Source organism: Coffea eugenioides, chromosome 6 (genome assembly GCF_003713205.1).
Source record: "Coffea eugenioides isolate CCC68of chromosome 6, Ceug_1.0, whole genome shotgun sequence".
Lineage (NCBI taxonomy): Eukaryota > Viridiplantae > Streptophyta > Magnoliopsida > Gentianales > Rubiaceae > Coffea > Coffea eugenioides.
The window spans coordinates 42,109,370-42,136,790 of record NC_040040.1 but is presented as its reverse complement, the minus strand read 5'-3'; the positions used below and the strand labels follow the sequence as shown (position 1 = coordinate 42,136,790).

General features: G+C 31.7%; 1 protein-coding gene across 2 annotated transcripts in view; it reads right to left on the bottom strand.

The window, feature by feature from the left end:
- The window catches only part of LOC113774881 (probable polyribonucleotide nucleotidyltransferase 1, chloroplastic), a 31,684-nt gene extending 17,870 nt beyond the window's left edge, over positions 1 to 13,814 (bottom strand). For both annotated transcript variants that reach the window (XR_003468835.1, XM_027319531.1), the window contains exons 1-10: positions 13,446 to 13,814; positions 11,362 to 11,430; positions 8,609 to 8,715; positions 8,431 to 8,473; positions 8,178 to 8,261; positions 8,007 to 8,071; positions 7,755 to 7,911; positions 6,410 to 6,466; positions 4,560 to 4,673; positions 1,246 to 1,509 (exon numbers count right to left, since the gene is read on the bottom strand). Coding sequence is in view for 1 of the 2 variants with exons in the window: in XM_027319531.1 (XP_027175332.1) it covers positions 1,246 to 1,509; positions 4,560 to 4,673; positions 6,410 to 6,466; positions 7,755 to 7,911; positions 8,007 to 8,071; positions 8,178 to 8,261; positions 8,431 to 8,473; positions 8,609 to 8,715; positions 11,362 to 11,430; positions 13,446 to 13,724 (1,239 nt within the window). In the remaining variant the exon portion in view is untranslated. The remainder of the gene's footprint in view (positions 1 to 1,245; positions 1,510 to 4,559; positions 4,674 to 6,409; positions 6,467 to 7,754; positions 7,912 to 8,006; positions 8,072 to 8,177; positions 8,262 to 8,430; positions 8,474 to 8,608; positions 8,716 to 11,361; positions 11,431 to 13,445) is intronic.
- Between the last annotated feature and the right edge of the window lie 13,607 nt (positions 13,815 to 27,421).

Here is a 27,421-nt window from a genome sequence, read left to right as displayed (position 1 = left end):
ATTCCATTTTTTTGTAAGAGTAAACTTCAACAAGCATCTTTAGCATTTCCAACATTGCTTCAGATAGATAAAATTTTCTTTTCCCTTTCTGATAAAAATGGGGCTAGTGGGATTTAACTTGGCATCTATGGCATCAATCATTCCAGAAGTTTTAACTAAACCGGCCAATAAATGTATGTCATGGATATCTTCCTAAATCTCAACCACTTTGATGCCTAGGGGCGATCTCTTTTTTGTCCAGAGTGGTTGTAACCATTTTTGTTACTAACTCTTACAAACAGTCTTTGGTCATGTTACATCTTGTTTTCAGTACCATTGGATGTGTTTAATCAAATCTTAGGGATATCCTGTTATTTGGCTAATTTCAACAGATTGATGTAAGATCTTTACAAAGGTTATCCATAGGCAAACTTATATTGATTTCTAAGTTACTTCAAAGTAGTTTAGCTAATTACTTAGCTATATTTTGTTGCTTAAACTAATGAGTATCAGTTTTAAGAAATGGAAAAACAGGTAAAACAATATCAACTTGAGGAGCAAAACAACTCGTGTCTTAGTTTAGCATAAAAGCAAATGGTTTTTCTAAGCCAAAAGTAGAATGCTGATGTGGAAAAATGGACAAATGGACCTCCATTGATGACAAAGAATAATTAGGATAACCAACCTAAGAATCTCAACAATTCAAAAAAACTGGCAAAAGGTAAGTTTTTTGCTCAGCTACCGCACTTGGTCAACAGGGATCTTCACTTAGATAGGCTTGGCCTTCTTTTTGTATTTTGTGATTATTGTACTTTTGCTATGGAGTAACAGTCATATCCCCCTCCTAGTAAATATTTTAAGTATTAATGAAATATAGGTCTGGCCATCCTCCCCCGTATACAGGATTTTGCCAAAAAAAAAGTTTTGTAGCTGAGGGTTTATTGAGCAAATCACATCATTGGTGCAATTTAATTTCTAAATTTTAAGTTGATGTTTGGGGAAATATTAGCAGGATTGACTAAGGTGATCCTAGCAAATGATCACCATCAAAACTAATTCAAATTCTAATAAAAGACAAAAGGTTTAAAAAGAATAATAAGCAACGTAAAGCAGAAAACTTAAAACTTCCACCATCAGGCAAATCTGGAAATAACTTAAAAAGCAAAACATGTTTAAAAGTGTTTAAAATTTGAAAGGATGAAAATAGGGAGAAGGAAGAGAGAAACAAAGCAAACTGGAAATGAAGACAGAAAAGCTGAACCCTACCAAGGGAATGGATTTACGAGACACTGGCTTGATGTGAACATCACCTTCATCAACTTCACCATCCACAACCACTTCCTCATCTTCCTCCTCATCCTCAATTAAATCTGGTGTCAACTCGGTAGAAACAATGGCATCAATCTTGCTAATGTAACCTCTCTCTGTTAGTATACTCAGAACCTTGTTTTCTAAATATGATAAAGCCTTTCTTCTTGGGATCTTATTTTTAATTTGTAACACTTCCACCAATTCTTGACCTGCAATATCCTGAGCAGCACACAGAATTTGTACATTATGATAGTTACATCTTGTATTAGATTAGAGCACCAAAAGAATGAGGTCATCATCTGAGAATGATGGATATGCAATTTATGTGAAATGGCAGGTAAGAAAAAAATTACACAGATGGAACTCTGCAATGAACAGAGGTGCAGTGCAAAAACCATTGTTTTGAGATGTGAAAAGTAAAAATCATTTTGATCTAAACATCCACCACCCCTGCAAAATTGTCATTTTTAGCACTTACTCCACAACCAGTTAATTTACTATGTATTTCTTCTTATGCATTGAGGTCACACAAATACAAACTTAAGAACTCCACTTGCACGAAGATCTATCCCAGATAACTTCTCCAATAATAACCAGATGTATCTGTCCACACATATACATACATACATACATACAGAAAAAGTATATATAAATAATATATACAAAAAAAAATAGAAAGTGCTTACCATCGACTACTCTCTGTCTAACGGCCATAGGCACTGCCCATAAAAAGTTCTTGCACTATTGGCACACAACAGAACATAAGACATTTCATGACAGAAAGTTTGCTATGCAAATTGACACCCAACACTTTAGTTATCCAAGGTCAGTAAAAATGCTAACTTCGAAAAAAGGATGCCACGCAGCATCAATTGGTCTTGAAAAAATAGAAAGAAAAATTGTTTACCAGAAATTACTAAGTCTGAACTAGAACAGGTACTCTTAAATTCAGATAAGGCCAGATAACAAACTGGTTTTCATGGGGCTAGTATAAGGTTTTCTGCAGACTTGGTGCACTCCTCAATGCATCTTGACACTGAAAACTGAAAGAATCAAACTAAGACCCTATAATGGTATTAACAGTCCAACAGCTAACAGATAGGGCAATTTGTACCCAGTCCATGTGTTGGTCAATAGACTCGATCCAGTAAAACCAGTTTGGCCAAAAATGTACCCAAAACCAGTTCATCTTTGCAAGGTAACAGGTTGTCCATTACCCGCAAATGTTGGTTAGGACACATCGGGTCACCAATCCATTTTATGTGAAACGAATTATTATTTTAGAAAAAAAAAAGCTTCATAGAAATGTTTCCATTCTTTTTCCATAAACAAATTCTTTATATAAATTTTCTTAATCTTCTCAAAATGACCTCTCATTTATATATTAAAAAATTACATACACTAAACAATTCAAAAATTTGCAATTTTCTTTATTTAAAAAAATCACTAGAACAATATAGCAACAGAAACCTTAGTCCAGAAGTTTTCAACAGATATTATCCAAAGTTGAAATGCATGTCTACTCTTAAGATCGATATTCAACACACAAATAAAAAATAAAAAATAATCTAATTTATATGATGTGGTTTAGGTAAATACAGTTCAAAAAATTTTTGAACCCACTGACCATACCAATGGTGAAAATAACCAAATCATAACCAAATTGCCAAAATCCAACTAAGTGCAATGCCCTGGATTCATGGACTGGCCCAAATAACTTTTGCGTGAATCTTAGGGTCAAAATGGTTAACCTAAGTTATTTGATAGCCCATAGGCCCAAGCTAATACACATATCCTCTCATCGTCTTCCCACTAATGTGTGATTAGGGGCCTCACATTCACCCCTCCTGGGACTTTTTGTGTCCTCACAACGGCCTGGTCATAATTCGGATTGTCCACTTACTTGTGCTAGAATTCTAGAGATGGCTCATACAGGCTCTAGACGTGGTCCCCATCTGACGTGGCACTTAGCCTCACACAGTACTTAGCTCCTGCACTCCTTTGCATAGTTGGAACCATAACACACTGGCCTTGGCTCATCCAATGAACAGACCATGTGAGATTCGCTTTGATACCAACTGTAATGCCCCAAATCCACGGGCTAGCCCAAATAACTTTTGAGTGGAACCACAGGCTCAAAATGGTTAACCCCAAGATATTTGATAGCCCATGGGCCCAAGCTAATATACATGTCCTTTCCTCTTCCACCCACCAATGTGGGATTGGGGGCCTCACATGAGGTAACCAAATTTTCTGGTTTGGAATGGATAGGTTTTTCGTTTTTTGGTTCATCCGTGCTTCTTGGTCTAAGATATATAAACATGAGATATCCAATAAGAGTGGAATTATGTCATTTGTCCTTGAAGCTGCTCAAAATGGAGTTGTGACAGAAAGTAAACATATAAGTGAAAGGACGGTCAACTGTTCTTGCATAGAAAACAAAAACAGAACAAGGTAAATCATACCACCAAACTTAGCACCTCCCCCTACCCAGCCAACCCAAGGAAATAAGAAACAAAACAATGACAAAGCAAAAATAACAGAGACAGGAAAGAAAAAAAGAAAAGAAAACACAGAGAACAACATGGAAAGCATGCTTCTTTTGATTAAAAGATGTTTTGTCCTTGATTCCCCAAATATATCCAGCCAACCAGAAGGCTTCATCTAAAAAGAAAAGATAATCAAATCCGTTGACCTTCAATGGCTGTAGCATGTACCTGCAACTTCAGAATGCAGTAGATGTTCACCAAAAAAGAATATCACAGGTAAAGCAGAACTTTCCCTGAATGTCCAGTTTAGATATCCATCCATAACTTTAAGCAATTACTGCAGGCTTGTTTTGCAGTCATTGTTCATCAGCCAATTTGACAACATCAAAAAACAAAACATCACTTTAAAGTATGAATTTCTTCACAGTTAAGTCCAAGCTGCACCAAAACCTTTCGAAAATAGGTAATCTTTGCTTCACTGAAGCCAGTCTAACTAAACAGCTCTTTCATCGAAGAATGGTAGAACCAAGATAGCTCACAAATTTGTAATTATGAATGCTTGGAAAGTTCAATCTCTTAACAAAATTATAGTGAATCTTCTGTTAAGAATAATAATGCTTAACTACTGTGTATAGAATTTTTTGTAGTATGTTTGTTTACAAATGTGAGGATTGTGGCAAACATACAGTTGTTCAAAGTCAACAACAGGAAAGAATTTACAAAGAGTAAACGAACAACAAAAGAATCAGAATTTCCAAACAGAGAAAGATAATCACATACTTCAACATGCTTATATAGCTCTGGAGGAGGTAATTTAATTGCATCAAGCATTTTAGGCTTTCCACATAGCTTCACTAAAGCAGCCACTTCCCTGCAAATTGTACACACAGCATCCTGGCATTGCAAAAGGCAAGAATCTGATCATTACTATCACTATGACAAATTGCTGTTAGACAGAAGTTAACCACTGAAAGATTCTGATTGATACTATAGAGCTACGGAAACTTGTAAGTGGAACTCTAGCAACATAAAAAGGTATAGCATAAAGCAATCTTATATCATGATGAAAATTGCTGGAATGCTACTGCAACATGAGGAAGATTTTCTCACTTTTATTTCTTCCAGATCTATTGTAGCAATACATAAAGGATGAAAACACTTTTCTCCAGTCTTTAAGCCTAAAGAAAGTTACATAGAACCAGGTAATAATACTGCTTAACATTTTCAACATTCTTTTAGAGATTCAAATACTAGTATAATGTACTAACATTCTTCATTTAGGGTCAGCTTCATTCAGTTCTTTTAGGTCATTTTTCTATACTAGAATATAATAAATTGAATGATCATACAAATTCAGGAGTAGGACCATACTAGGTCACCCTTTGAGCCATCCACATCAAGTAATTGTCCCTTTGATACCACCTTCAGTAATGAAGGGTCTAAGTGTAGAAATAATCAATGACAAACGCAATTATCTAGCTTTGGGTGGACCATCAGGGTGATGAGGCTCAAGAGAACAGTAAACTTCCTTCACCCCACTATAATGTCACTCTTCGTCAAAAGAACTCATATTGTAATTAACATTTCTTATCAATATACAGATTCTTTGCAAAAATTATAAAGTTACCACCTGGAAAGTTAAATTCCAAAGCAATTTAGAAATATGGAAGTAAATTCTTAAAATTTGACAGTTTGACCAAAAGAGACTATGATGTGCAACCAGAAAAAAGAAAGGAAAGCAAACAACGGCGTAACATGTTAAAAGTTTTAAAAAAAATTTAAAAAAAAAAAAAACTCAATCCGAATGGATATACGTTCATACAAAACAAAGAACGTAATGCATGCTCCAAAACTACCAATAAAAAGTTAGTGTACGAAGAAGAAAAGATGTAAACTACAGAACTTTAACTGTCATTGATTGTTTCACAAAAAAAGGTAAACAATAACCAATAAAAATATTTGAGAAAATTTATCCAAAAAAATTGACTATACGTGTACAATTTAGCACATGAGATAAAATTAATTTGTTAAACATAAAGTGCTATAACATAACTTTTTTAATCAAATAAAACAAAAGAATTAACATTAACTTGTTTGACCACCTTTCGAAAAAATTAATTGCTAGAACTTGAAGATGGAAAGTTGTACACAAATTCGATGGTCATGTTTTGACTTTTTAGTTTCATTGGTAAAAAAGAGAAAAAGAGAAAAAGGAGGGAACAATGAGGTATTGCTCAATCTATACGTGGGGCAAAATTCTCATTTTTTAATGATACTCCATAATTTATATGTAAAGTATGTGAAGACACTATTCATACTTAAAAGGAAATTATTCAAGATTCTTAGGCAGGCCTGCCTCCCCATGTCCCCATATGGCCTACACCCCCAATGGTCTGCCATTCACATGTTGCTTCAAAGTAACTAATAAGCTCAGGAGTTTGATACACAAAGTCTTGAACATCTTCTCTACTTATGCAGGAAAGGCTGCAACAGCTAACCTTCCCAAACACTTGCAATTGGATATTTTGAACTTTAAAGCAATACAAACAGTAAAACCAAAAGAAATGTCTTCAGATAAATAAATATTAACCAAGTATTAAACAATTAAGCAGCATTTTACAATAAACAACCTGCCCAATTTGTACTGCATTAAGCAACCTCTCTTCAGTAAGAAAATCACAATAACCCTGTGAGATCAAACATAAAAGATCCCATAATCAGTAAAACAAAACACAGTAAACATGCAAAATCTTGCATAACTTGCTAACACAGATACAAGGTGTTAAACTAATTCCTATACCAGATCTCTTGATTTTAAAGAAAATAAACATAGTTCTTGGATCCTTAGTTTCTAGACTTTCTGGATCATGCATTATTTTGCACCTTTCATACAACTTCTGGTTCTTAAATTTTGAACTTTCCACATGTAAAGTTAAGTAGAAAAGTGAGTTCGGAAAAAGTTAATAAAATGTGTAAGACAGATTGCCTAATATTTATGCAATAAAAGATCGTGTGTTCATCAAAATTAAATAATTCCCACTGCAGGAGGCAGGGCTTTTGTCAAATATAAACAGATTTAGTTCTGGGTCTATGACCATTACCCAGAAGTACTATTCAATGCAAAAAAGAGGTGCAAATGGTACGCAATTGAATCAACTACAGATTTAGGGCTTAAAGACAAAGTTGCATCACAACAGCAACCTTACCACCTTCATTTCAGATTGCCAAATTAGTGAAGTCCATACAGTGCATTTAAGCTTGCATCTCACAGGAAAATGCACGAAGAGCATGGCACTGGAAAAAGCACTCAAATAAAGGGATTTTCAGTTCTTCTCCACAAAACATTGAATTTTGATTGCCAATTAAGCGATGATTGATAGATCACTCATTTAGTCAAACATCGCATCCAAAAAATGCTCAAACTTCTGTAAATTTGTGAATTAAGATCTTGACATGCAATTTTATGTTCTAGTTCAGATGATAAATCACCAAGATGTTTGTTTAACCACTATACAGCATTAGATGTAGCTATCAGTATCTTGTATCCAGATTTTGGAAGGAGATACATATGCATTATTTGGTATTAGGAATGTAGTTTCTTTCGATATACCAGCTCAGCAGCCAAAATTGCTTCACGAGCTTTGACATACCAGAAGTTTGAGACCAATAACATGCAACTGACACCTACAGTTTTGCATCTAGCTGCCCAGAAAACAGTGACATACACATGTTTTGGTGGAGACAGAGATAGAGAAAGAGAGAGAGAGGGAGGGAGGGAGGGAGGGAGATAGAGCAAAACATAAATAAGGCATAAGATAATTCAGCACTTGAATTTTCATGGCAAAATGGGATGAACCAGGCAATACATTACCCATTTATCTGCTTAAGAAACTCAAATTAATTTGCAACCCAAGACCTTATCTGCAATTAAGAGCTGCAAAAGCTTGTTTCTATGTGTAAGAGTGAAAATTGAACCTCAATCATTAATATTGCAGTCTCCGTGCCTGCCAGCAACAGATCCAACTTAGACTTTTCCATCTCCTTCGTTGTAGGGTTCACAATGAACCGGTCACCAATCAGACCAACTCGAACGCCAGCAACAGGTTCAGAATTTGGCACTTCTGATAGTGCTCTGTATTGTTTAGATAATCAAGGGAAATTATTTATATTCACCATGAAACCAGTACAACTAGCAGAAGCAAGAACTGCAAGACTAGTTTAGCTTACACAGCAATTCCAGCAGCTGTAACAGCCAAAGAATCTGGAGGATGCAAACCATCATAGCTTAGTACCTGCAAGTCCATCCCAAGGTAGTAATACGAAAGCCATGTTAAGAACATCAAGCATCACAACTGTTAGAAACTGTAAAGAAAACATGCAGAGTCTGCAACACCTTACCCAGGACAATATTTGAGTTTCATGATAGAAGCCTTTAACCATTGTCGGACGTAAAGGCCTATCTATCAATCTACAAATAAGTACCTGCAAACTTTAATAGTTGTCAAAGCCTAAAACTGGATAACACTTTATACAAATAAACCTCTAAACCACTCCAAGTTTGCTGAAGCTAGATTCTAGGAACAGACACATAATTTGCTAAAAGACAATTGTTGGTACATATAGGAGAACATATGGAGACAGTGAAAGGTACCTCATGATCTTTTGTCCTTCCTTCTCGCTTAAAAAACCCTCCACTAAAATTGTTAGAATTAAGATGATCAATCCCCTTCCATATAAATTAAAAGATAAATTGTACAAACACATCTTATATCTTATAATAAGAAAAATGGTAACCGAGAGGAGAAGGGGAAAAAAAGCATACACTTTACCTTGTTCGACCAGCAGCTGAAAAGCGTTCTTGATAATTTACAGATAGGGGGAAAAAATCTGAAGGCTCACTTGGAATATCATCCAGAGAAACAGTTGTGTATATAATCTACAAGAAAATGAACAAATTAATTTTCTTTCAAAAACACAAAGATCATATGAAAATTAAGCAAGCTCCAACATCCAGCATCATCTCCAAGCTTAAAAGATACATGACAAATCAGCAAACAGTATCAAAGACTTGATAAAATCAGATATGGCATTTAATTGGACCATTTTTCAAAGCTCCAACAAAACTTCAAGAACTAATAAGAAGACTCAGCATTCAACAGGCAATCAGGCAATGCACTTTAAAATTACTAAAGGGCATTCCACATTCAACTGGACTATGAAGTAAAACAAATATGAAAGAAAATGACTTTGGCCCCCACAAATAAGTTACCAAAATTTTGGTGTAAACATATTAGGGCATGTAAATATCATCAGAGAGAATATAGCATAGCATGTGAAACTTTTCCGTGCCTCAAGCTCAGGCTCAGACCTGAATTTGACAAGAGTTAAGCTAGGCCAACTTGCACACCAATTAGTACACCGATCAAAGATGCAGTTGCCACAACTTTTCAAAGCCCAAGACAGAAGTACAAAATGCTCAAGTGATGTTGTTATTAGGAACCTGATAAGTTTATTAACTGAATAACAAATGCTGGATAAATATGTCACTAAAATCACCCCCTATTATGTCCAATCCAATCAACTGAAAACCCAGGATCAGACCAAGCCATGTAGGATTCTATCATTTCCACAGGTGCCTCCCACCCTTCAAGCATAGCAATTACTTCTACAAATTTTGACTAGGAAACCGCTATGATACCAACTTATTGATCCAAACTGCTTAAATCCATTTGTTCAGAGGCTGCACAGGTTGAAAGTCTTGAATCCGCTGTTATTGGTATTGTACTTGCTGGTTGAGTGAAAGTGGGACTTGGTAGAATTATATGGTACCCTTCTTTTCTGATAATTTAATTCTCTTGTCAATTCATTCATGCCCTCAAGCAAGGGTCTCTCATCCATTCAAAGAGATTTCCTAAACTTCAACCGTACTTGATCTCAATGCCTCACCTTCCTCCCTTGAATGCAACTAGGCAAATCGAACTAACAGCCGTTGGTCAGATCTAGCATAGATTGTACATGGACGGTTGTTGAAGTCAGCTATTTTCTGGTTTGGTGCATTGTGGAAGCCAAAGGAGTCAGGTCGACGAAGGCTTTTTTTTTTTATTAGCTCTTGGAGAACAGCACTTGCTGTAATCTTTCTTGTTTAATAGCTTCTACATTCCTTCCTTTACAAAGAAAGTTGTTTTAAAGCCACTAAGTGCACCTTCTCTGATGCCATTGACCATACAGGATCACTGAATCTTCTTCAACATCTTCTCATTCCCATTGAATTAATGCCTTTGACTTAGCTCATAGTGCCTATAAGGTCTTATATCACTCAAACATCACGTATACTGATCTGGGATACTTGGGTGTCAAACTAGGGAACTTCATCACTTGTTACATCTTTCCTTCCTCCAACTCTTTTCATTCCCTTCTCTCCCTCTTTTACTTTAATTTCTTGTTGCATCATGTTTCGCTGACAACATTTAAAGCTTATATTGCTGCCATCCTTTATCCAATTATTATACTATACCAAAACGTCCACTATTTAGGGTCTTTGAAGCCTCCAGCAAGAAATATATCTTGGAAAGGAGGATACAAGATTGACTGAAAACAACATACTAGTGTGGACAACAGTACATCCCCCAGATTAACACAATTTTCTCAAATGTCATGCTAATTTTTTTCATTTTGAACCCTAAACCCCATATTACCTTTAAATCAACATAGGCAACCAACATATTTTCCAGACCAAAGCCAAGCAGAAGTTCATTATCTGCCAAGTTTAATCAGAAACAACAGACATTCATTTATTCTTCATCACATGTAGATGATAAGGATGTACTCAAAATGCTTCACATCTTTTTCTTCCATGCCACAATTCCACCAAGTGCAACTGTCATTTATCATCAAATGCATGACATAGTAGGGAGGGGAAAAAAAAGAAAAGGATATAGAGACTGAGATGGCTAATTCAGGCCTAATTGTAAAACATATATTAGTATTTTAGATAGAGGATTTCATATCTTTTACCACTTATAGTTGTGAAGCTTTAGAAAATACCATATTAACTCCAAATCTCTGCATGAACAAGCAACCACAAATTTGTCAAAATGAAATACTTGATAAATTAGGGAGGGAGAGAGGGGGGGAGACAGACAGACAGACAGACAGACAGAGAGTGAGAGAGAGGGAGAAAAAGACAGAGATAGAGTCAAAGACAGACACAGAATGAGAGAGTAACAGACAGACAGACTCGTGGAGATCAGAGAAGGGTCCTACTCTGGAAATGATAACTACATTTTGCTCTATGTAGTTAGGTCCTATGTGACTCCACAGACAGTAACTATCACAATGAGAAAGCTAAGCATATGAAAGTTCAACAAAAAGAATATATATCAAGGCAGTCACAAACTCATCAATTACATAAGCTAGCTCACCTTTAATAAATAGGATAGCTAAGAAAAACAACAATACATTTGTTACAACTATTTAAATGGAAGAAATTATTGATGAACTTTGTCCCTTAAGGTACCAGCTCAATCAAGACAGAGAGATCAAGCAAGCCTGTATACAACCAAACCAGCAAAAGTATACATACAGTTTCTCCATCTGTCAGCGTGACAGCACCACTTGCTTGCCTTCCTATGTGACCTGTTTCAATCAATATCTGCAAAATCAAACCATAAACTCAATAGTTCCCAACAATCGGAAAAAGCATCAACTCGATGTTTATTCACTCTAAATTACCAACAAAAAAGAGGAATATTTACTTTAATAGACAATGTTTCATTCCAGGTTTCACATGATTAGTGATTCTTCTTGAGAGAAATTGCAGGGGAATGGTCCATTCCATCAAGTAAAAACTAGAGAAATTTGCACTCTGATTGTTGTCAGGTTGCACTGCCTGAGCAACTACCACTCCTTTCACAACATTTAAATGCTATGAAACAACTACGAGTATTATATTTCATTCACAATTTATATGATCATATGTGCTAGAAACAGTAAGTTACTTCAATGGTATTTTATATCTAATTGCATAATCAATAATAACAGGTAAGTTGCTATAAATTTTTCTTCAGTGTTTCTGAACCTTGGACTCTCATGCGGTAGAATTTTACTGAATTTGTTGTTGGTGTAAAGAAAAAAATACATGCCCACGTCATTGATACCACAATTATGTGAAAGCATTTTATATAAAGGATATTTGGATTCATTATTATTCAAGAATTGGGAACCTACTCAGTTCACTTGCCCCACTAATATATATTTCTGATTTCGCTCCTGAGTACTTCTAAGACACTTATAACACAAAATGTTTTGTCAATCCCCCATAAAGTGCCATTTTGGTAGGTAGTACAATCCATGTTGAATTTTGTTCCTCATGGTCTTGCAACTGTCACCCATTTGAGTTACAAGCATAGGAAACTTTGCATGCCAAACTTTTTTAACTCCCAAGGAGAATCTTTGTTAGGATTTCAAACTTCTATTATCATAAGAAACTCTTCGGAAAGGCAATTCAATTCTGCATATAATTTGCAATAGAAAAACAAATAATGACAGATACTAATCTACATATATCTCTCACACATGCCAGATCCAATATATTCTTTCGTAAGACTCTCAAGAAGCCATGAAATTTTAATTTCTCTCTAAACTGTGTCTCCCATTTCTCCTTGTCAAAAAATCATCTGAAAAATAGCTGCTTCACATTCCAACCATGCTGCAGTACACAAATAATTAAAACCAAAAGAACATTCATTTGAAAACTTTGCCATCTCCTCAGTTCTCACCAATTACATCTTAAAACAGCCTTAAACATCATCATACAACACATCTTTGAGAAAGAACCTAGGTTCTCTAGAACAGCATGAGACAATTATAAAAGCATCAAGGTCCGTGCTGCTTGGAGTTTAGAGCAAAATACAATACCTCAGGACACCTCATGACTTACAGATGCATATTCAATCTAGTAATACAATTCATGGACAATTCCTTTTTCTTCTTGAAAGAAGCCTTAGAAGAAAATTTTCTATAAAGATAGCATTTGTTTCCTTTAAAATAATTATCTCTGGAAATGATACTTTTCATTTTTATCCTTTTTATCATATTACTAATCTATGGCAAGAATAAAACGGGTGGTGCAAATAAAAAGTGTTAGGGTCAAAACCTGGCATAATGCCTTGCAAAAGAGTTGCTCTGCAACTAGAACTAGAGCCTGCTCTTAGGAAATGAAAGTCTGAACCAGCCAAACCATATCTTTAATAAAAAAAAAAGGACAAGAAATGCTGAACCGATGACCAAGAATTCATTCTATCTATTTCAGTTTATCCAATATCTTTGTGCATTATTGCTTATCAAGCGATAAACAAACACCATCCAGCATATAAGTCCAGGAAAACCAGCATATCAACAGGCTGTAATTTCAAACTATTTATCATGTAAAGGGTATCTGTGCTGATTACAGTATCACAATGTACTTTTTTTTTTTGTGATGAATTTTCCCAAAGAATTTTATCAGAAACTGCAACCTACCTGTTTATCTAGCAATTGTAAGTAGTATGGACCGAGCATTTAAACACCATTGTACCTCAAGCATAAACAATTGTACATCACAATATTAGCATTTCAACACACAATACTAGAACGAATTAAAGAAGAAAAATAGACAGAGAGACTTGCATGTCGGTTGCCCACGGGGATTTTCACGGAGTAAGGCGCCGCGCCGCCACCTCTGGAGTCCAAACAAGCTGCAATCCATAACCTACCACTAGAATTTCCTCCCTTTCTTCTTTTTCTTGAACTTAGTAAGTGAAGCGGGAAAAAATGAGGATTTTTAGAGTGAATTTGCAGAGAACGAGCAGAAGAAGAAGCACATGAGCAGAGAAGAAGCTTGTATTTAGTCGAGGCTGGGAATTGTGGCGAAGATAAGCCATGGTAAAGAGGACAAGAAGCTAACATTTCTGAAGAAGTCTGCTGCCGCCGACGCCGCCGGCCGGACGGCAATCTCCGGCTGTGGGTTTGTTTGAGAGAGGGAGAAACCGGACAAACTTATCCGTTTTCGCAAAGTATGGCCATGTAGCCATAGATGCAGGGTTTTAAGTAATTTTGTTTAGTTTTTTATTAAGTGAATTGCACATTGTACCCTTGAACTTTAGGTGTAGTCACAACTTTACCCCTGAAACAACAAATATATCTATCTTTAATTCTTTATATTCATAACAACTTGGAATAATTTCATAAATCTCTCCTAAGAATTCTATCAATTTCATTAAGTTCCCTTAAAGTTTTAAAAATACACTTACCCCCTTGATTTGACACTGTTAGTAACCAAATCTTAACATAGGGTAAAAAAAAACTTAATAAATATCCTAAAATGCCTTCATATAATAAAGTTTAATTTAATCTTCTAAATAATTGTATAGTAATTTAGCACTATTACAAAAGAATAAGTGTCAAGTTTTTTATGCCCATATTTGTTATTTGATAATCAATTACAAGGATAGGCTACTTTTTAATAGTGCTTTATTGGAGATAGAGTTTATTTTTTCCAACAAAGAAGGGGTAAGACTCAAGAAGGGAAGGAGGTAAAGAGATTTGGACCCAGAACCTCTGATGCTTAGGATTTCAGCCTTAGCCAAAGATTCTTTTTAAAATGGAGAAAAAAGTGTCACCATAATTTTTTGAAAAGTTTGTGAATTAGTTAAGTGGTGGAACTACTACAATTTAGTAATGATTTTGGACCAATTTATTTTTAGTTATTATTAATTTATTGTTGATTTTGATGCCCAAAAAAATAAATAAAAAAAGCTGCAAAAGAATTATAAGATATTCAAATTTATCAAAAAAAATATTACTAGTTCGGCATTTAATCATGATGGAGGCTAGGGATTGATGATATTGAGATTTTGCTGACAAAATATAAGAGTAATGAATAAAAAGAGAAATTATAAAATGAATTATAAAACCCATCCTTTGTATAAATATAGCAAAATAGCAAATAAAGGAGTTTCATTAGAATGTTAAGGTTAATATTGTTATTTTAATATCGCTACTGCTCTTTTTCCTCCGTCTCTCTCTAATGTTGCCGCCGCTGGCTGCCTCAACCTCTCCTCTTTTTTCTCTCTCTCTCTCTCTCTCTCTCTCTCTCTCTCTCTCTCTCTCTCTCTCTCTCTCACCTCCTTTCCTCATCATCCTCCTCTCTTCTTCTCTCTTCCCTTCTCCCCTTCCCCCACCACCCTATCTCTCCCCCCCTCACCACTTCCCCCTCCACCACCCTCGCAACAGCTGGTTATGCAATTTAATAGTTTGGGTTAGTGGTTTGTGCAGCTACTTAGGGTCAAAACTATTAATATCCACTATGATAATGTACAAAAATCTATACTGTTTTTACTTTTTTGTTACAGACGCTTCAAAATTTGTCCATATTTTTTTGTGAACTACTTATGTGTTTTGCTTAATAATGGATGCTATCTAAATTTGGCAATGGAAACCTAGATGTTTAAGAATAGTTTAAGAACGTGTAGATTAGGTAGATGACGCCACAATCAAGGTGACTACTTGACTAGCCAAAACTAAACTACTTAATTACCCAAACTAATGAACTAATTAAGGCCCAACTTAAACAAAAACTAGTCGATTTATTCAACTAACCTAAAAGGCCCAAACGAACCCAATAGATTTGTTTTGTTTTTCTCCTCACTATCTCTATTATTGTGTCTTTTTCTCTTTAGTAGGAATACTATTACATTAATTTTATATGTTCTTTCTTTTTGTTCTGAGACAATGTGCTCTTCTTTGGTATATTCTCCATGTTTATTCTTCTCTTTTATGAAGTGCCTACAATGCTAAAACCTCCGTGTTTATAATTTAAATAATATATTTTTGCATCTTATAGTTTCATGCATCTTGGTGGCTACTTTCTTTTGTAACATAGATTTGAAAAAATGACTTAATGTGTTATCTAACTCCAAATATTGTACCATTGGATTTTATTACCACTACAAGAAAATTTGCCTTCATTGGCACCCATATGATGGCACTTTTCTTGAAGTGCTGGTAAAAAATTGCTTAAATGGCACTTACTATTTTGCTTCAATTTGGTAGTAAACAAAACTACATTGTTTTAAGGAGATTAGGCAATTCCTACCACGTGTTGCATGGTAGTAAGAGATTTGTGCCCACCCATTTGCATAAAAATTGTATGCCATATTGCTATAGTTGATATATCGAGATTAGTAATATAATTTTACAAATAAGAAAGGACAAGAAAATTCTTAGTAATATTCAATTTTGTTGGATACATTGTTATTTTCATATATGAAAAATAAATGTGCAAAATTTGTAGAATAGTACACCTGGTTAATAATTTATTTATGGTTTATGTTGTTAATATGCATAATAAAGACAAAAGATTGGCAGTATGAATTAGTAAAATGTGGAAGTCAAAATTTAGCTATTGGTGAGAGTGCAATCTATAACCAAATAAAGTTAGATAGCTGATGTTGCAGTGGTAAGGTAGTAAGCAATCCATTACATTTTTTAGACATTAAGAAAATGGAAATTTTCTTGAGACTCTTGAGAGTAAACTTAGCTAGTGGGATATTAAGATAAAATGGGATTTAAGGACACCTAGTATGAATTCAAACTTAGTGTTTTCACTCTTAAACTCCCTTAATTTCTGTCCCCTAGGGTTTTCACCTCTATAAATGTTCACATTAGTCTTGTACTACCATGCTTGAAACTCTCATCTAGTTTTCAGGTTTGGAAAGCATTAGCAATGAATCCTACTAGACTTGAAACTTCGAATGGAGATTTGTCAGCAATTTTAGTTTGAACATTTATTTGTGGAGTATTATAAACATCATTTATTCCTATTTTTGAAATATAAAATGATAACCAGGTAAAGAAAGGGAAATCAAAAGATGATCAAATCTTAACATCAATACACCCTCCATTACAAGAAGTAAAAATTAATATAGGAAAAGGAGAAGTAATAGCCTCACCTTTTAAAAAGGGAAGAGAAGCAGAATCAAGTACAAATAATTCAATAAATCTAGAAGATCTTAAAAAAGTTTATCAACAAAATAATTATACCAATCAAATTCTTCATACAATATCTCAACATATGGAAGTATTAAATACAAAAATTGATACACTAAAGAAACCAGACTTAAAATTCCCAAATGATATATCAGCACCTCATTTTCAACCTAGAAGTCTGACAAGAGAAAAAGAACAAGATTTAGTACAAAGTATTAGTAATCAAAAGATAAGTAATACAGATAATTTATTAAATAAAATATCTAATGCCTTACAAAATCTAACTACAGATTCAAAACCATCAACACCCAAAATAAACACTTTAGATCAAATAATAGAAGAAAATTCTACTGAAGAATTAGAAAATTTAACAGAAGAATCAATAAATTCAGATATAGAAGAAAATATACTATTACCAATAGAAAATCAATTTGAAGAAGAAAATAATCAAATAAATAGAATAAAAAGGAAGAACTATAGTAACAATAATAATTGGAAAATAGTAAGTTCAAAGAATTATTATCCAAGACCAAGTCCTCCTGACATTCAATATGAAGAAAGATCAAAATTTAGAACTACTAAATATGATGGAGATTCAATATATGAATGGAACATAGATGGCAAAGCAGAATATGAAGTATTAAATAATTTGCAAGAAATGGGAATGGCGAGATTAGCCTATAAGATTAAAAATATTGCAACATTATTAGTTTCAGGATTTACTGGACAATTAAAGAATTGGTGGGATAATGCTTTAACATTACAAGATAAATTATCAATATTAGATCATACACATGAATTAGAAAAACAAAAGTTTGATTTCCCTTTCTTTACCTGGTTATCATTTTATATTTCAAAAATAGGAATTAAATTCAAATAAAACATTCTTAACAAATTTAAGATGTCCAACCTTATCAGATTTCAGATGGTACAAAGATATGTTTTTAACAAATGTATTAAGAAGACCAGACTGTAATGCTTCATTTTGGAAAGAAAGATTCATAACTGGATTACCAAGTTTATTTTCACAAAGAATAATGGATAATTTACAAAAAGAAATGGGAACAGATGTAATTTCATTCGAAAATATTACTTTTGGACAATTATTTGATTTTGTGAAAAAAGAAGGATTAATATTATGTTCAGAATTAAGATTACAAATAAAATATGGATCTAAAATAAAAGAAGTAGGATCATTCTGTGATGCATTTGGAATCAAAAGAATTAAATCACCATCAGCATACAAAAAGAAAATTAAAAAATATTCTAAGAAACCAAGGTATATAAAACCTAAGGAAAATGAACCAACTAAAAAGAGAAGATTTATTAAAAAGAAAATAGTTTGTTATAAATGTGGAAAGATAGGACATAAAGCCAACAAATGTCGATTAAAAGAAAAAATTACAGAAATTTGCTCTAACGAAGAAGAAATTAAAAATAAACTATTAAACTTATTAATAAATGAAAAAGAACAAAGTACAGAAGATGACTATTACAATGATATTTCTAGTTCAGATAGTGAAGAAAATTGCAATTGTACTCCAAAATATTTAAATGTAATAACTAAAAAGGAAGATAAAGAATTTTTATTAGATATAATAGAAAAAATTGATGATCCAATAGCTAAAAAAGAATATTTAGAAAGATTAAAAAGTCTAATTATTCAAGAAGATAAAATGCCTAAAATAATAGAACCTTTTAGTATTTCGAAATTAATAGACAAATATCCTAATATAAATATAATGAAAAAAGAAACTACTAAAGACCTTCAAACAGAAATTAATAATCTTAAAATACAAGTAAAACAATTACAACAAGAAATCATAGAATTAAAATTAAAAGATTTAGAGATAGAATCAAAATTAGAATTAATAAATAATCAGCCCTCAACTTCTAATTCTAAAACAGAAGAAATATTAATCTCAGAAAAATTAGTAGAAGAATCTCAATATTTGAATACTATTGAAAGAATAACATTTCAAAAATGGTTCGCTTTAGTAACTATTACAGTAGAAGATTTCAAAGAAACATTTGTAGCTCTAATAGATAGTGGAGCTGATACAAGTTGTATTAAAGAAGGAATAATCCCCACTAAATATTGCGAAAGAACAAATGAAAAATTAATGGCAGCAAATGGCGAAAATTTAAAAGTAACTTATAAATTTACAAAAGGATCAATATGTAACAATGAATATTGTATTAGACATAATTTCATAATTGTAGAGAATATACATCATGATGTAATATTAGGAACACCCTTTTTAATTCAAATATATCCATTTTTAGTAAGTAATGAAGGAATCTCAGTAAATATAATGGGAAAAATTGTTATCTTTAAATTCTTAACTCCAATAAAGCAAAAAGAACTACATACATTACAAACATCTTCGATATATAAAACAATAAACAGCATTACCAAAGTACAACAACAAATAAGCTATATTAAAGAAGAAAAATCTTATTTAAAAATTGAAGAACAATTAAATGATATTAAGATACAAAAAAGAATATTAGAAATAGAAGAATTATTACAAAAAGAAATTTGTGCAGATATTCCTAATGCTTTTTGGGATAGAAAACAACATATGATAGAATTACCCTATGAAAAAGACTTTGATGAAAAGAATATTCCAACAAAAGCTAGACCAATACAAATGAATTCTGAGTTATTAGAATTTTGTAAAAAGGAAATAAAAATATTACTCGATAAAGGATTAATAACTTCCTCAAAATCACCTTGGAGCTGTGCTGCATTTTATGTAATGAATCAAGCTGAAAAAGAACGAGGAGTTCCAAGATTAGTAATAAATTATAAACCTTTAAATAAAGTTTTACAATGGATTAGATATCCTATTCCAAATAAAAAAGATTTGCTTAATAGATTATTTAATGCAAAAATATTCTCAAAGTTTGACATGAAATCAGGATATTGGCAAATAATAATAGACCCAAAAGATAGATACAAAACAGCATTTACAACACCTTTTGGACATTATGAATGGAAAGTTATGCCATTTGGATTAAAAAATGCACCATCAGAATTTCAAAATATAATGAATGATATTTTCAATCCTTACAGTTCATTCAGTATAGTCTATATAGATGATGTATTAATATTTTCAGAATCAATAGAACAACATTTTAAACATTTAAGTATATTTTTAAAAATAGCCAAGTTAAAATAGAAATGTAATTCAAATAAAGTAAATGTAAATGCAAAGTTTAAATATGCGTATGAAATATAAACAACGGTGTGGCTCTGATACCACTTCTACCCAGGACTTTGCAATTAATCATATATGTTAACTAAAAGCAAATATTGTAGGGACTTAGAATGTAATTAATGAAACTTACTTGACTTTTGAGAGTACACAATCGGAAGCTTGAATTCAACAATGGAAACTTGCCAAACTTGTTTGACAAAATGATACAAGAGGTTTGAATATTTAGTACAAGGCTTTGACTATGGATGGAAATATGTAGGAGTAGTGATTACAATGAGTTTTTCTAACTTTGCTCTGATGGTTTTTCGCCGATGCCTGTCTTCTGAATCTTGAATCTATTTATAGAGGCTCCGTTCTGCATTTCATCTTCATTTGAATTTCAATTTTGCTTTCATTTGTTGTGGCCGACATTCTTTTTCAAAAGTCGTTTGGATTTTGTCCACCGATGGGATCATCAAAAGGATCAAAAGTATATTCGGATGATCCTGCTGGCTCCTCTATTTTGTCTTCTTCTTTTGGCTTTTGTAAATAATTCAGATATTCTTTCAGCATCTCGGGATTCTGCATGATTTGCTTTATTAAAAAGTTACTGGCTGTTTCTTCGGATGCCATTTCCGTCACTTTTTCTTTGTCTCTTTTTGGAGTGAGTGGAGTTGGTGTAGTGGTTGGAATGATTGTTGACTGTCTTGTCTCCTTTTGAGTAGTGGTAGTAGCTGTCCACTTTAATTTGTCTCCAGTGGTCAGGAATCTAATCACATTAGTTTGATCGCCAAATTCTTGATTGAATCCAGTCCACCATTTTATTTTGAATTCTCTTACCAATGACATTGGCAGAGGTTTTTCCAGTTCTTGATGAATTTTGAAACTCCAGCAAAATATCCATGGTACTTTGAATTCCATGTGGAATAAAATTGGTCTTGTATACTCTTCCCCCTTTGCTCTTTTTAGATATGTTTGAAATCCCATGAGAACATTTGGAGGTAGAATTTCTGGTTGGGGTCCAAACCATTTCCACCAGTGATTGAACCAAATTGGGAATTCTTTACTGCAACTGTCTTTGAATGTGAAGAACCAGGAATGGTTGAATGGTCTAAAAAGGAAAGCACGATACCATGCCATTTTGTAATCTTGATATGTAAATCCATCTGGAATAAAGTTCACTGAAAAGGATTTTTTGGAATAAAGAGAAGTCCATTCATTAGGAGAACAAACTTTCTTTATAATACACTTAGAATGGCTAATAATGTTGGGATTCTTTTTATCTGGAATTGGGTAAATCTCTACAGATTGAGTATCTGGAAGGATTAATTCATAATAATCTAGATTTTTTGAAGGGTCATCTGGTTGCCAATAGCATTTTGGAGGAAAGATCCTTTGAGTAACTTGATGAAGAGTAGAGTATATGGGTATTTCTTGGAATCTGGTTAAAGTAATATGTTGAGTAAATGGCTTTGTGAAATAAGTATTTCCTTGAGATTTTTCTGGGGATTTTGCTAGTTGTTGAATGGGTCTTATTTGAGAAGCAATTGGAGTAGCAGCTTGACTATAAGTCAATGCTGGAAAATCTGATAATAATTGAAATCTATTTTGAGTAACAGGAGTTAGACTCATCTCATAATCTTGAGGAGTCTTTGGTCTGGAACTTCCTGCTTTTGAATCCATCTTCCTGCAAAATTTAATAAATAATATCTTTAAGTTGATCAGATAATTCTTTGTTCTGTTTTTGGTAATGTTGAATATATTGATTGTGAAGAAAATCTCCACTTCTGCTTAATCTCTGATGGGTAAGAAGTCTGATAGTGTTTTTCTGAATTTGTCTTTGTATAAGAAAGGCTTTTTCTTTTTGAGTAATGGTTGCATAGGGACTTTTGTGAATATATATTTCATCATATTTAGGAATTTGGTAAGAGGGAATAAATTGTCTTCCATTTGGAGTCTGAATGGAATAGACATATCCTCTGGATTGAATCGATTTTTCTTTATTTTGAAGGCTGGGAGAATCTCGTTGAGTTCTCAAATAATTTGCATATTCACGAGCATTTGCCATCGTTGCTGGATCCATGTCCTTGTAGGAATTCTCTGGTTAGAAAATCTGGTAAAGAATTATTTTCTCCTTTGATAAATTCTATATCAAAATCGAATACAGATAAAATAGCTTGCCATCTTGCAAATATTTGTTTTGACACTATATTTTGAACATCTTTTTGTAGAATCTCTTTTGCAGATTTACAATCTATTCTAATTAAAAATTTCTTATTATACAAATCATCTTGAAATTTAGATATACACAAAACTATTGATAAAATTTCTTTTTTAATAGTTGAATAATTCTTTTGAGGATCAGACCATGTTCCTGAATGAAATCTAACTAATTCTTCTTTTGAATTATCTATTTTTTGTTTTAATATTCCACCGTATCCTAATTCTGATGCATCTGTTTCAACTATCATAAATGCTTTAGGATGAGGTAGGCATAAACATGGTAATGATTCTATTTTTGCTTTTAAATACTTTATTTTTTGAGTATGTTCTTCTGTCCAAGGTTTTGGATTTTTCTTTAATCTATTGAATAATATGGAACATTCTTGTCTTAATTTAGGAAAGAAATCTGCTATGTAATTTAAACATCCTAAAAATCTTTGTAATTGATTTTTATCTTTGATCTCATCTGGAAATTTAGTAGCAAATTCTAAAGCTCTATTAATTGGTTTTATTGTTCCTTGATATATATTATGTCCTAAAAATCTTATTTTTGTTTGAAATAATTTCATTTTTGGAGCAGAAACAACTAGTCCATTTTTCTTAACTATTTTTAGAAATATACTTAAATGTTTAAAATGTTGTTCTAATGATTCTGAAAATATTAATACATCATCTATATAGACTATACTGAATGAACTGTAAGGATTGAAAATATCATTCATTATATTTTGAAATTCTGATGGTGCATTTTTTAATCCAAATGGCATAACTTTCCATTCATAATGTCCAAAAGGTGTTGTAAATGCTGTTTTGTATCTATCTTTTGGGTCTATTATTATTTGCCAATATCCTGATTTCATGTCAAACTTTGAGAATATTTTTGCATTAAATAATCTATTAAGCAAATCTTTTTTATTTGGAATAGGATATCTAATCCATTGTAAAACTTTATTTAAAGGTTTATAATTTATTACTAATCTTGGAACTCCTCGTTCTTTTTCAGCTTGATTCATTACATAAAATGCAGCACAGCTCCAAGGTGATTTTGAAGGAGTTATTAATCCTTTATCTAGTAATATTTTTATTTCTTTTTTACAAAATTCTAATAACTCAGAATTCATTTGTATTGGTCTAGATTTTGTTGGAATGTTCTTTTCATCAAAGTCTTTTTCATAGGGTAATTCTATCATATGTTGTTTTCTATCCCAAAAAGCATTAGGAATATCTGCACAAATTTCCTTTTGTAATAATTCTTCTAATTCGGATATTCTTTTTTGTATTTTGATATCATTTAATTGTTCTTCAATTTTTAGATAAGATTTTTCTTCTTTAATATAGCTTATTTGTTGTTGTACTTTGGTAATGCTGTTTATTGTTTTATATATCGAAGATGTTTGTAATGTATGTAGTTCTTTTTGTTTAATTGGAGTTAAGAATTTAAAGATAACAATTTTTCCCATTATATTTACTGAGATTCCTTCATTACTTACTAAAAATGGATATATTTGAATTAAAAAGGGTGTTCCTAATATTACATCATGATGTATATTGTTTACAATTATAAAATTATGTCTAATGCAATATTCATTGTTACATATTGATCCTTTTGTAAATTTATACTTTACTTTTAAGTCTTCTCCATTTGCTGCCATTAATTTTTCATTTGTTCTTTCACAATATTTAGTAGGGATTATTCCTTCTTTAATACAACTTGTATCAGCTCCACTATCTATTAGAGCTACGAATGTTTCTTTGAAATCTTCTACTGTAATAGTTACTAAAGCGAACCATTTTTGGAATGTTATTCTTTCAATAGTATTTAAATATTGAGATTCTTCTACTAATTTTTCTGATATTAATATTTCTTCTGTTTTAGAATTTGAAGTTGAAGGTTGATTGGTATTTATTAATGTTATTTTTGATTCTATTTCTAAATCTTTTAATTTTAATTCTATTATTTCTTGTTGTAAGTGTTTTACTTGAATTTTAAGATTATTAATTTCTGATTGAAGATCTTTAGTAGTTTCTTTTTTCATTATATTTATATTTGGATATTTGTCTATCAATTTTGAGATACTAAAAGGTTCTATAATTTTTGGCATTTTGTCTTCTTGAATAATTAGACTTTTTAATCTTTCTAAATATTCTTTTTTAGCTATTGGATCATCAATTTTTTCTATTATATCTAATAAAAATTCTTTATCTTCTTTTTTAGTTATTACATTTAAATATTTTGGAGTACAATTACAATTTTCTTCACTATCTGTACTAGAAATATCATTGTAATAATCATCTTCTGTACTTTGTTCTTTTTCATTTATTAATAAGTTTAATAGTTTATTTTTAATTTCTTCTTCGTTAGAGCAAATTTCTGTAATTTTTTCTTTTAATCTACATTTGTTTGCTTTATGTCCTATTTTTCCACATTTGTAACAAACTATTTTCTTTTTAATAAATCTTCTCTTTTTAGTTGGTTCATTTTCCTTAGGTTTTATATATCTTGGTTTCTTAGAATATTTTTTAATTTTCTTCTTATATGCTGATGGTGATTTGATTCTTTTGATTCCAAATGCATCACAGAATGATCCTACTTCTTTTTGTTTTGATCCATATTTGATTTGTAATCTTAATTCTGAACATAATATTAATCCTTCTTTTTTCACAAATGCAAATAATTGTCCAAAAGTAATATTTTCGAATGAAATTACATCTGTTCCCATTTCTTTTTGTAAATTATCCATTATTCTTTGTGAAAATAAACTTGGTAATCCAGTTATGAATCTTTCTTTCCAAAATGAAGCATTACAATCTGATCTTCTTAATACATTTGTTAAAAACATGTCTTTATACCATCTAAAATCCGATAATGTTGGGCATCTTAAATTTGTTAAAAATGTTTTATTAGAATTTAATTCTTCTTTTGGATTTCCTATGAAATACATTACTATTGTTACAATTAGAAATTCTGCAGCATCTGATTGTATTTGAATATTTCCTTGATCATCTTCTAATTCTTGTGTATGATCTAATATTGATAATTTATCTTGTAATGTTAAAGCATTATCCCACCAATTCTTTAATTGTCCAGTAAATCCTGAAACTAATAATGTTGCAATATTTCTTTCTTGAATATTTTTAATCTTATAGGCTAATCTCGCCATTCCCATTTCTTGCAAATTATTTAATACTTCATATTCTGCTTTGCCATCTATGTTCCATTCATATATTGAATCTCCATCATATTTAGTAGTTCTAAATTTTGATCTTTCTTCATATTGAATGTCAGGAGGACTTGGTCTTGGATAATAATTCTTTGAACTTACCATTTTCCAATTTTTATTGTTACTATAGTTCTTCCTTTTTATTCTATTTATTTGATTATTTTCTTCTTCAAATTGATTTTCTATTGGTAAAAGTATATTTTCTTCTATATCTGAATTTATTGATTCTTCTGATAAATTTTCTAATTCTTCAGTAGAATTTTCTTCTATTATTTGATCTAATGTATTTATTTTGGGTGTTGTTGGTTTTGAATCTGTAGTTAGATTTTGTAATGCATTAGATATTTTATTTAATAAATTATCTGTATTACTTATCTTTTGATTACTAATACTTTGTACTAAATCTTGTTCTTTTTCTCTTGTCAGACTTCTAGGTTGAAAATGAGGTGCTGATATATCATTGGGGAATTTTAAGTCTGGTTTCTTTAGTGTATCTATTTTTGTATTTAATACTTCCATATGTTGAGATATTGTATGAAGAATTTGATTTGTATAATTATTTTGTTGATAAACCTTTTTAAGATCTTCTAGATTTATTGAATTATTTGTACTTGATTCTGCTTCTCTTCCCTTTTTAAAAGGTGAGGCTATTACTTCTCCTTTTCCTATATTAATTTTTACTTCTTGTAATGGAGGGTGTATTGATGTTAAGATTTGATCGTCTTTTAATTTCCATTTTTTATATAAATTAGTTTGAACATTTATTTGAGGAGTATTATAAACATCATTTATTCCTATTTTTGAAATATAGAATGATAACCAGGTAAAGAAAGGAAAATCAAACTTTTGTTTTTCTAATTCATTTTTCCATTCTAAAATTAATTTTTCTTTATATTCTAATTCTAATTGAAAAAACCAAATTCTTTTTTCTATATTTTCTTCATCATCAAAATCTTCTTGTAGATATTTATGATTTATTTTATATGGTCTATTTATAACATTTATTTCACCTTGCATTTGAGAATGTGTTGGGGAATTTTGATTTATAACTTCTGGAATAGGAGTTTTATATTTAAAATTTGATGTATTTTCCATAGGGAAATTAATTTCAGATGATTCATAATTTGAACGTCTAGCTGGTAACCATGAATAAGATGATTCTGGTCTTTCTCTTAGTGATGAAAATCTTATTAAAGTACTTCCATCTTCTTTTTCTATAATATCTTCTGCAGTAGTCTGTTCTATATTTCTTGCTACTTGTGGATTTTTAATTTCGAATTCACTAGGTATAGTAATTTCATTCCATTTTAGTCTTTTTGGAATATATATTGTAGGTCTGTCTGCATCTACTTGTAATAAAGTTGTTTCATCTTTTAGAGTTGGAGTCATTATAAATTTTGGATTTAAATGTGAAGACAAAGGTCTGTAATATATTCTATATATTATTGCAAAATTCTTTGTGTGTTTTTCAAATTCATTTCCTTGTAGATGAATATCTAATATTACTGAATTTAGTATATGAGGGTCTGTTAAATCTATTGAAAAGTTTGGAGCACAGTTAAAATATATGGGTCCGTTACATACATTTGTTTGAATTATAGAAAGTAAAGAAGTTTTATATCTTTTGAGTCTAGTATCTCTTAATGCTAAGTATATTGGAGCATCAACTCCTAAATGGAATAAAGGTTTTACAGCAAAATATTCATGGTTACTAGCTAGACGTTCAAATTATGAGTCAACTGAAATAAATTTCCCTATGGAAAATACATCAAATTTTAAATATAAAACTCCTATTCCAGAAGTTGTAAATCAAAATTCCCCAACACATTCTCAAATGCAAGGTGAAATAAATGTTATAAATAGACCATATAAAATAAATCATAAATATTTACAAGAAGATTTTGATGATGAAGAAAACACAGAAAAAAGAATTTGGTTTTTTCAACTAGAATCAAAATATAAAGAAAAA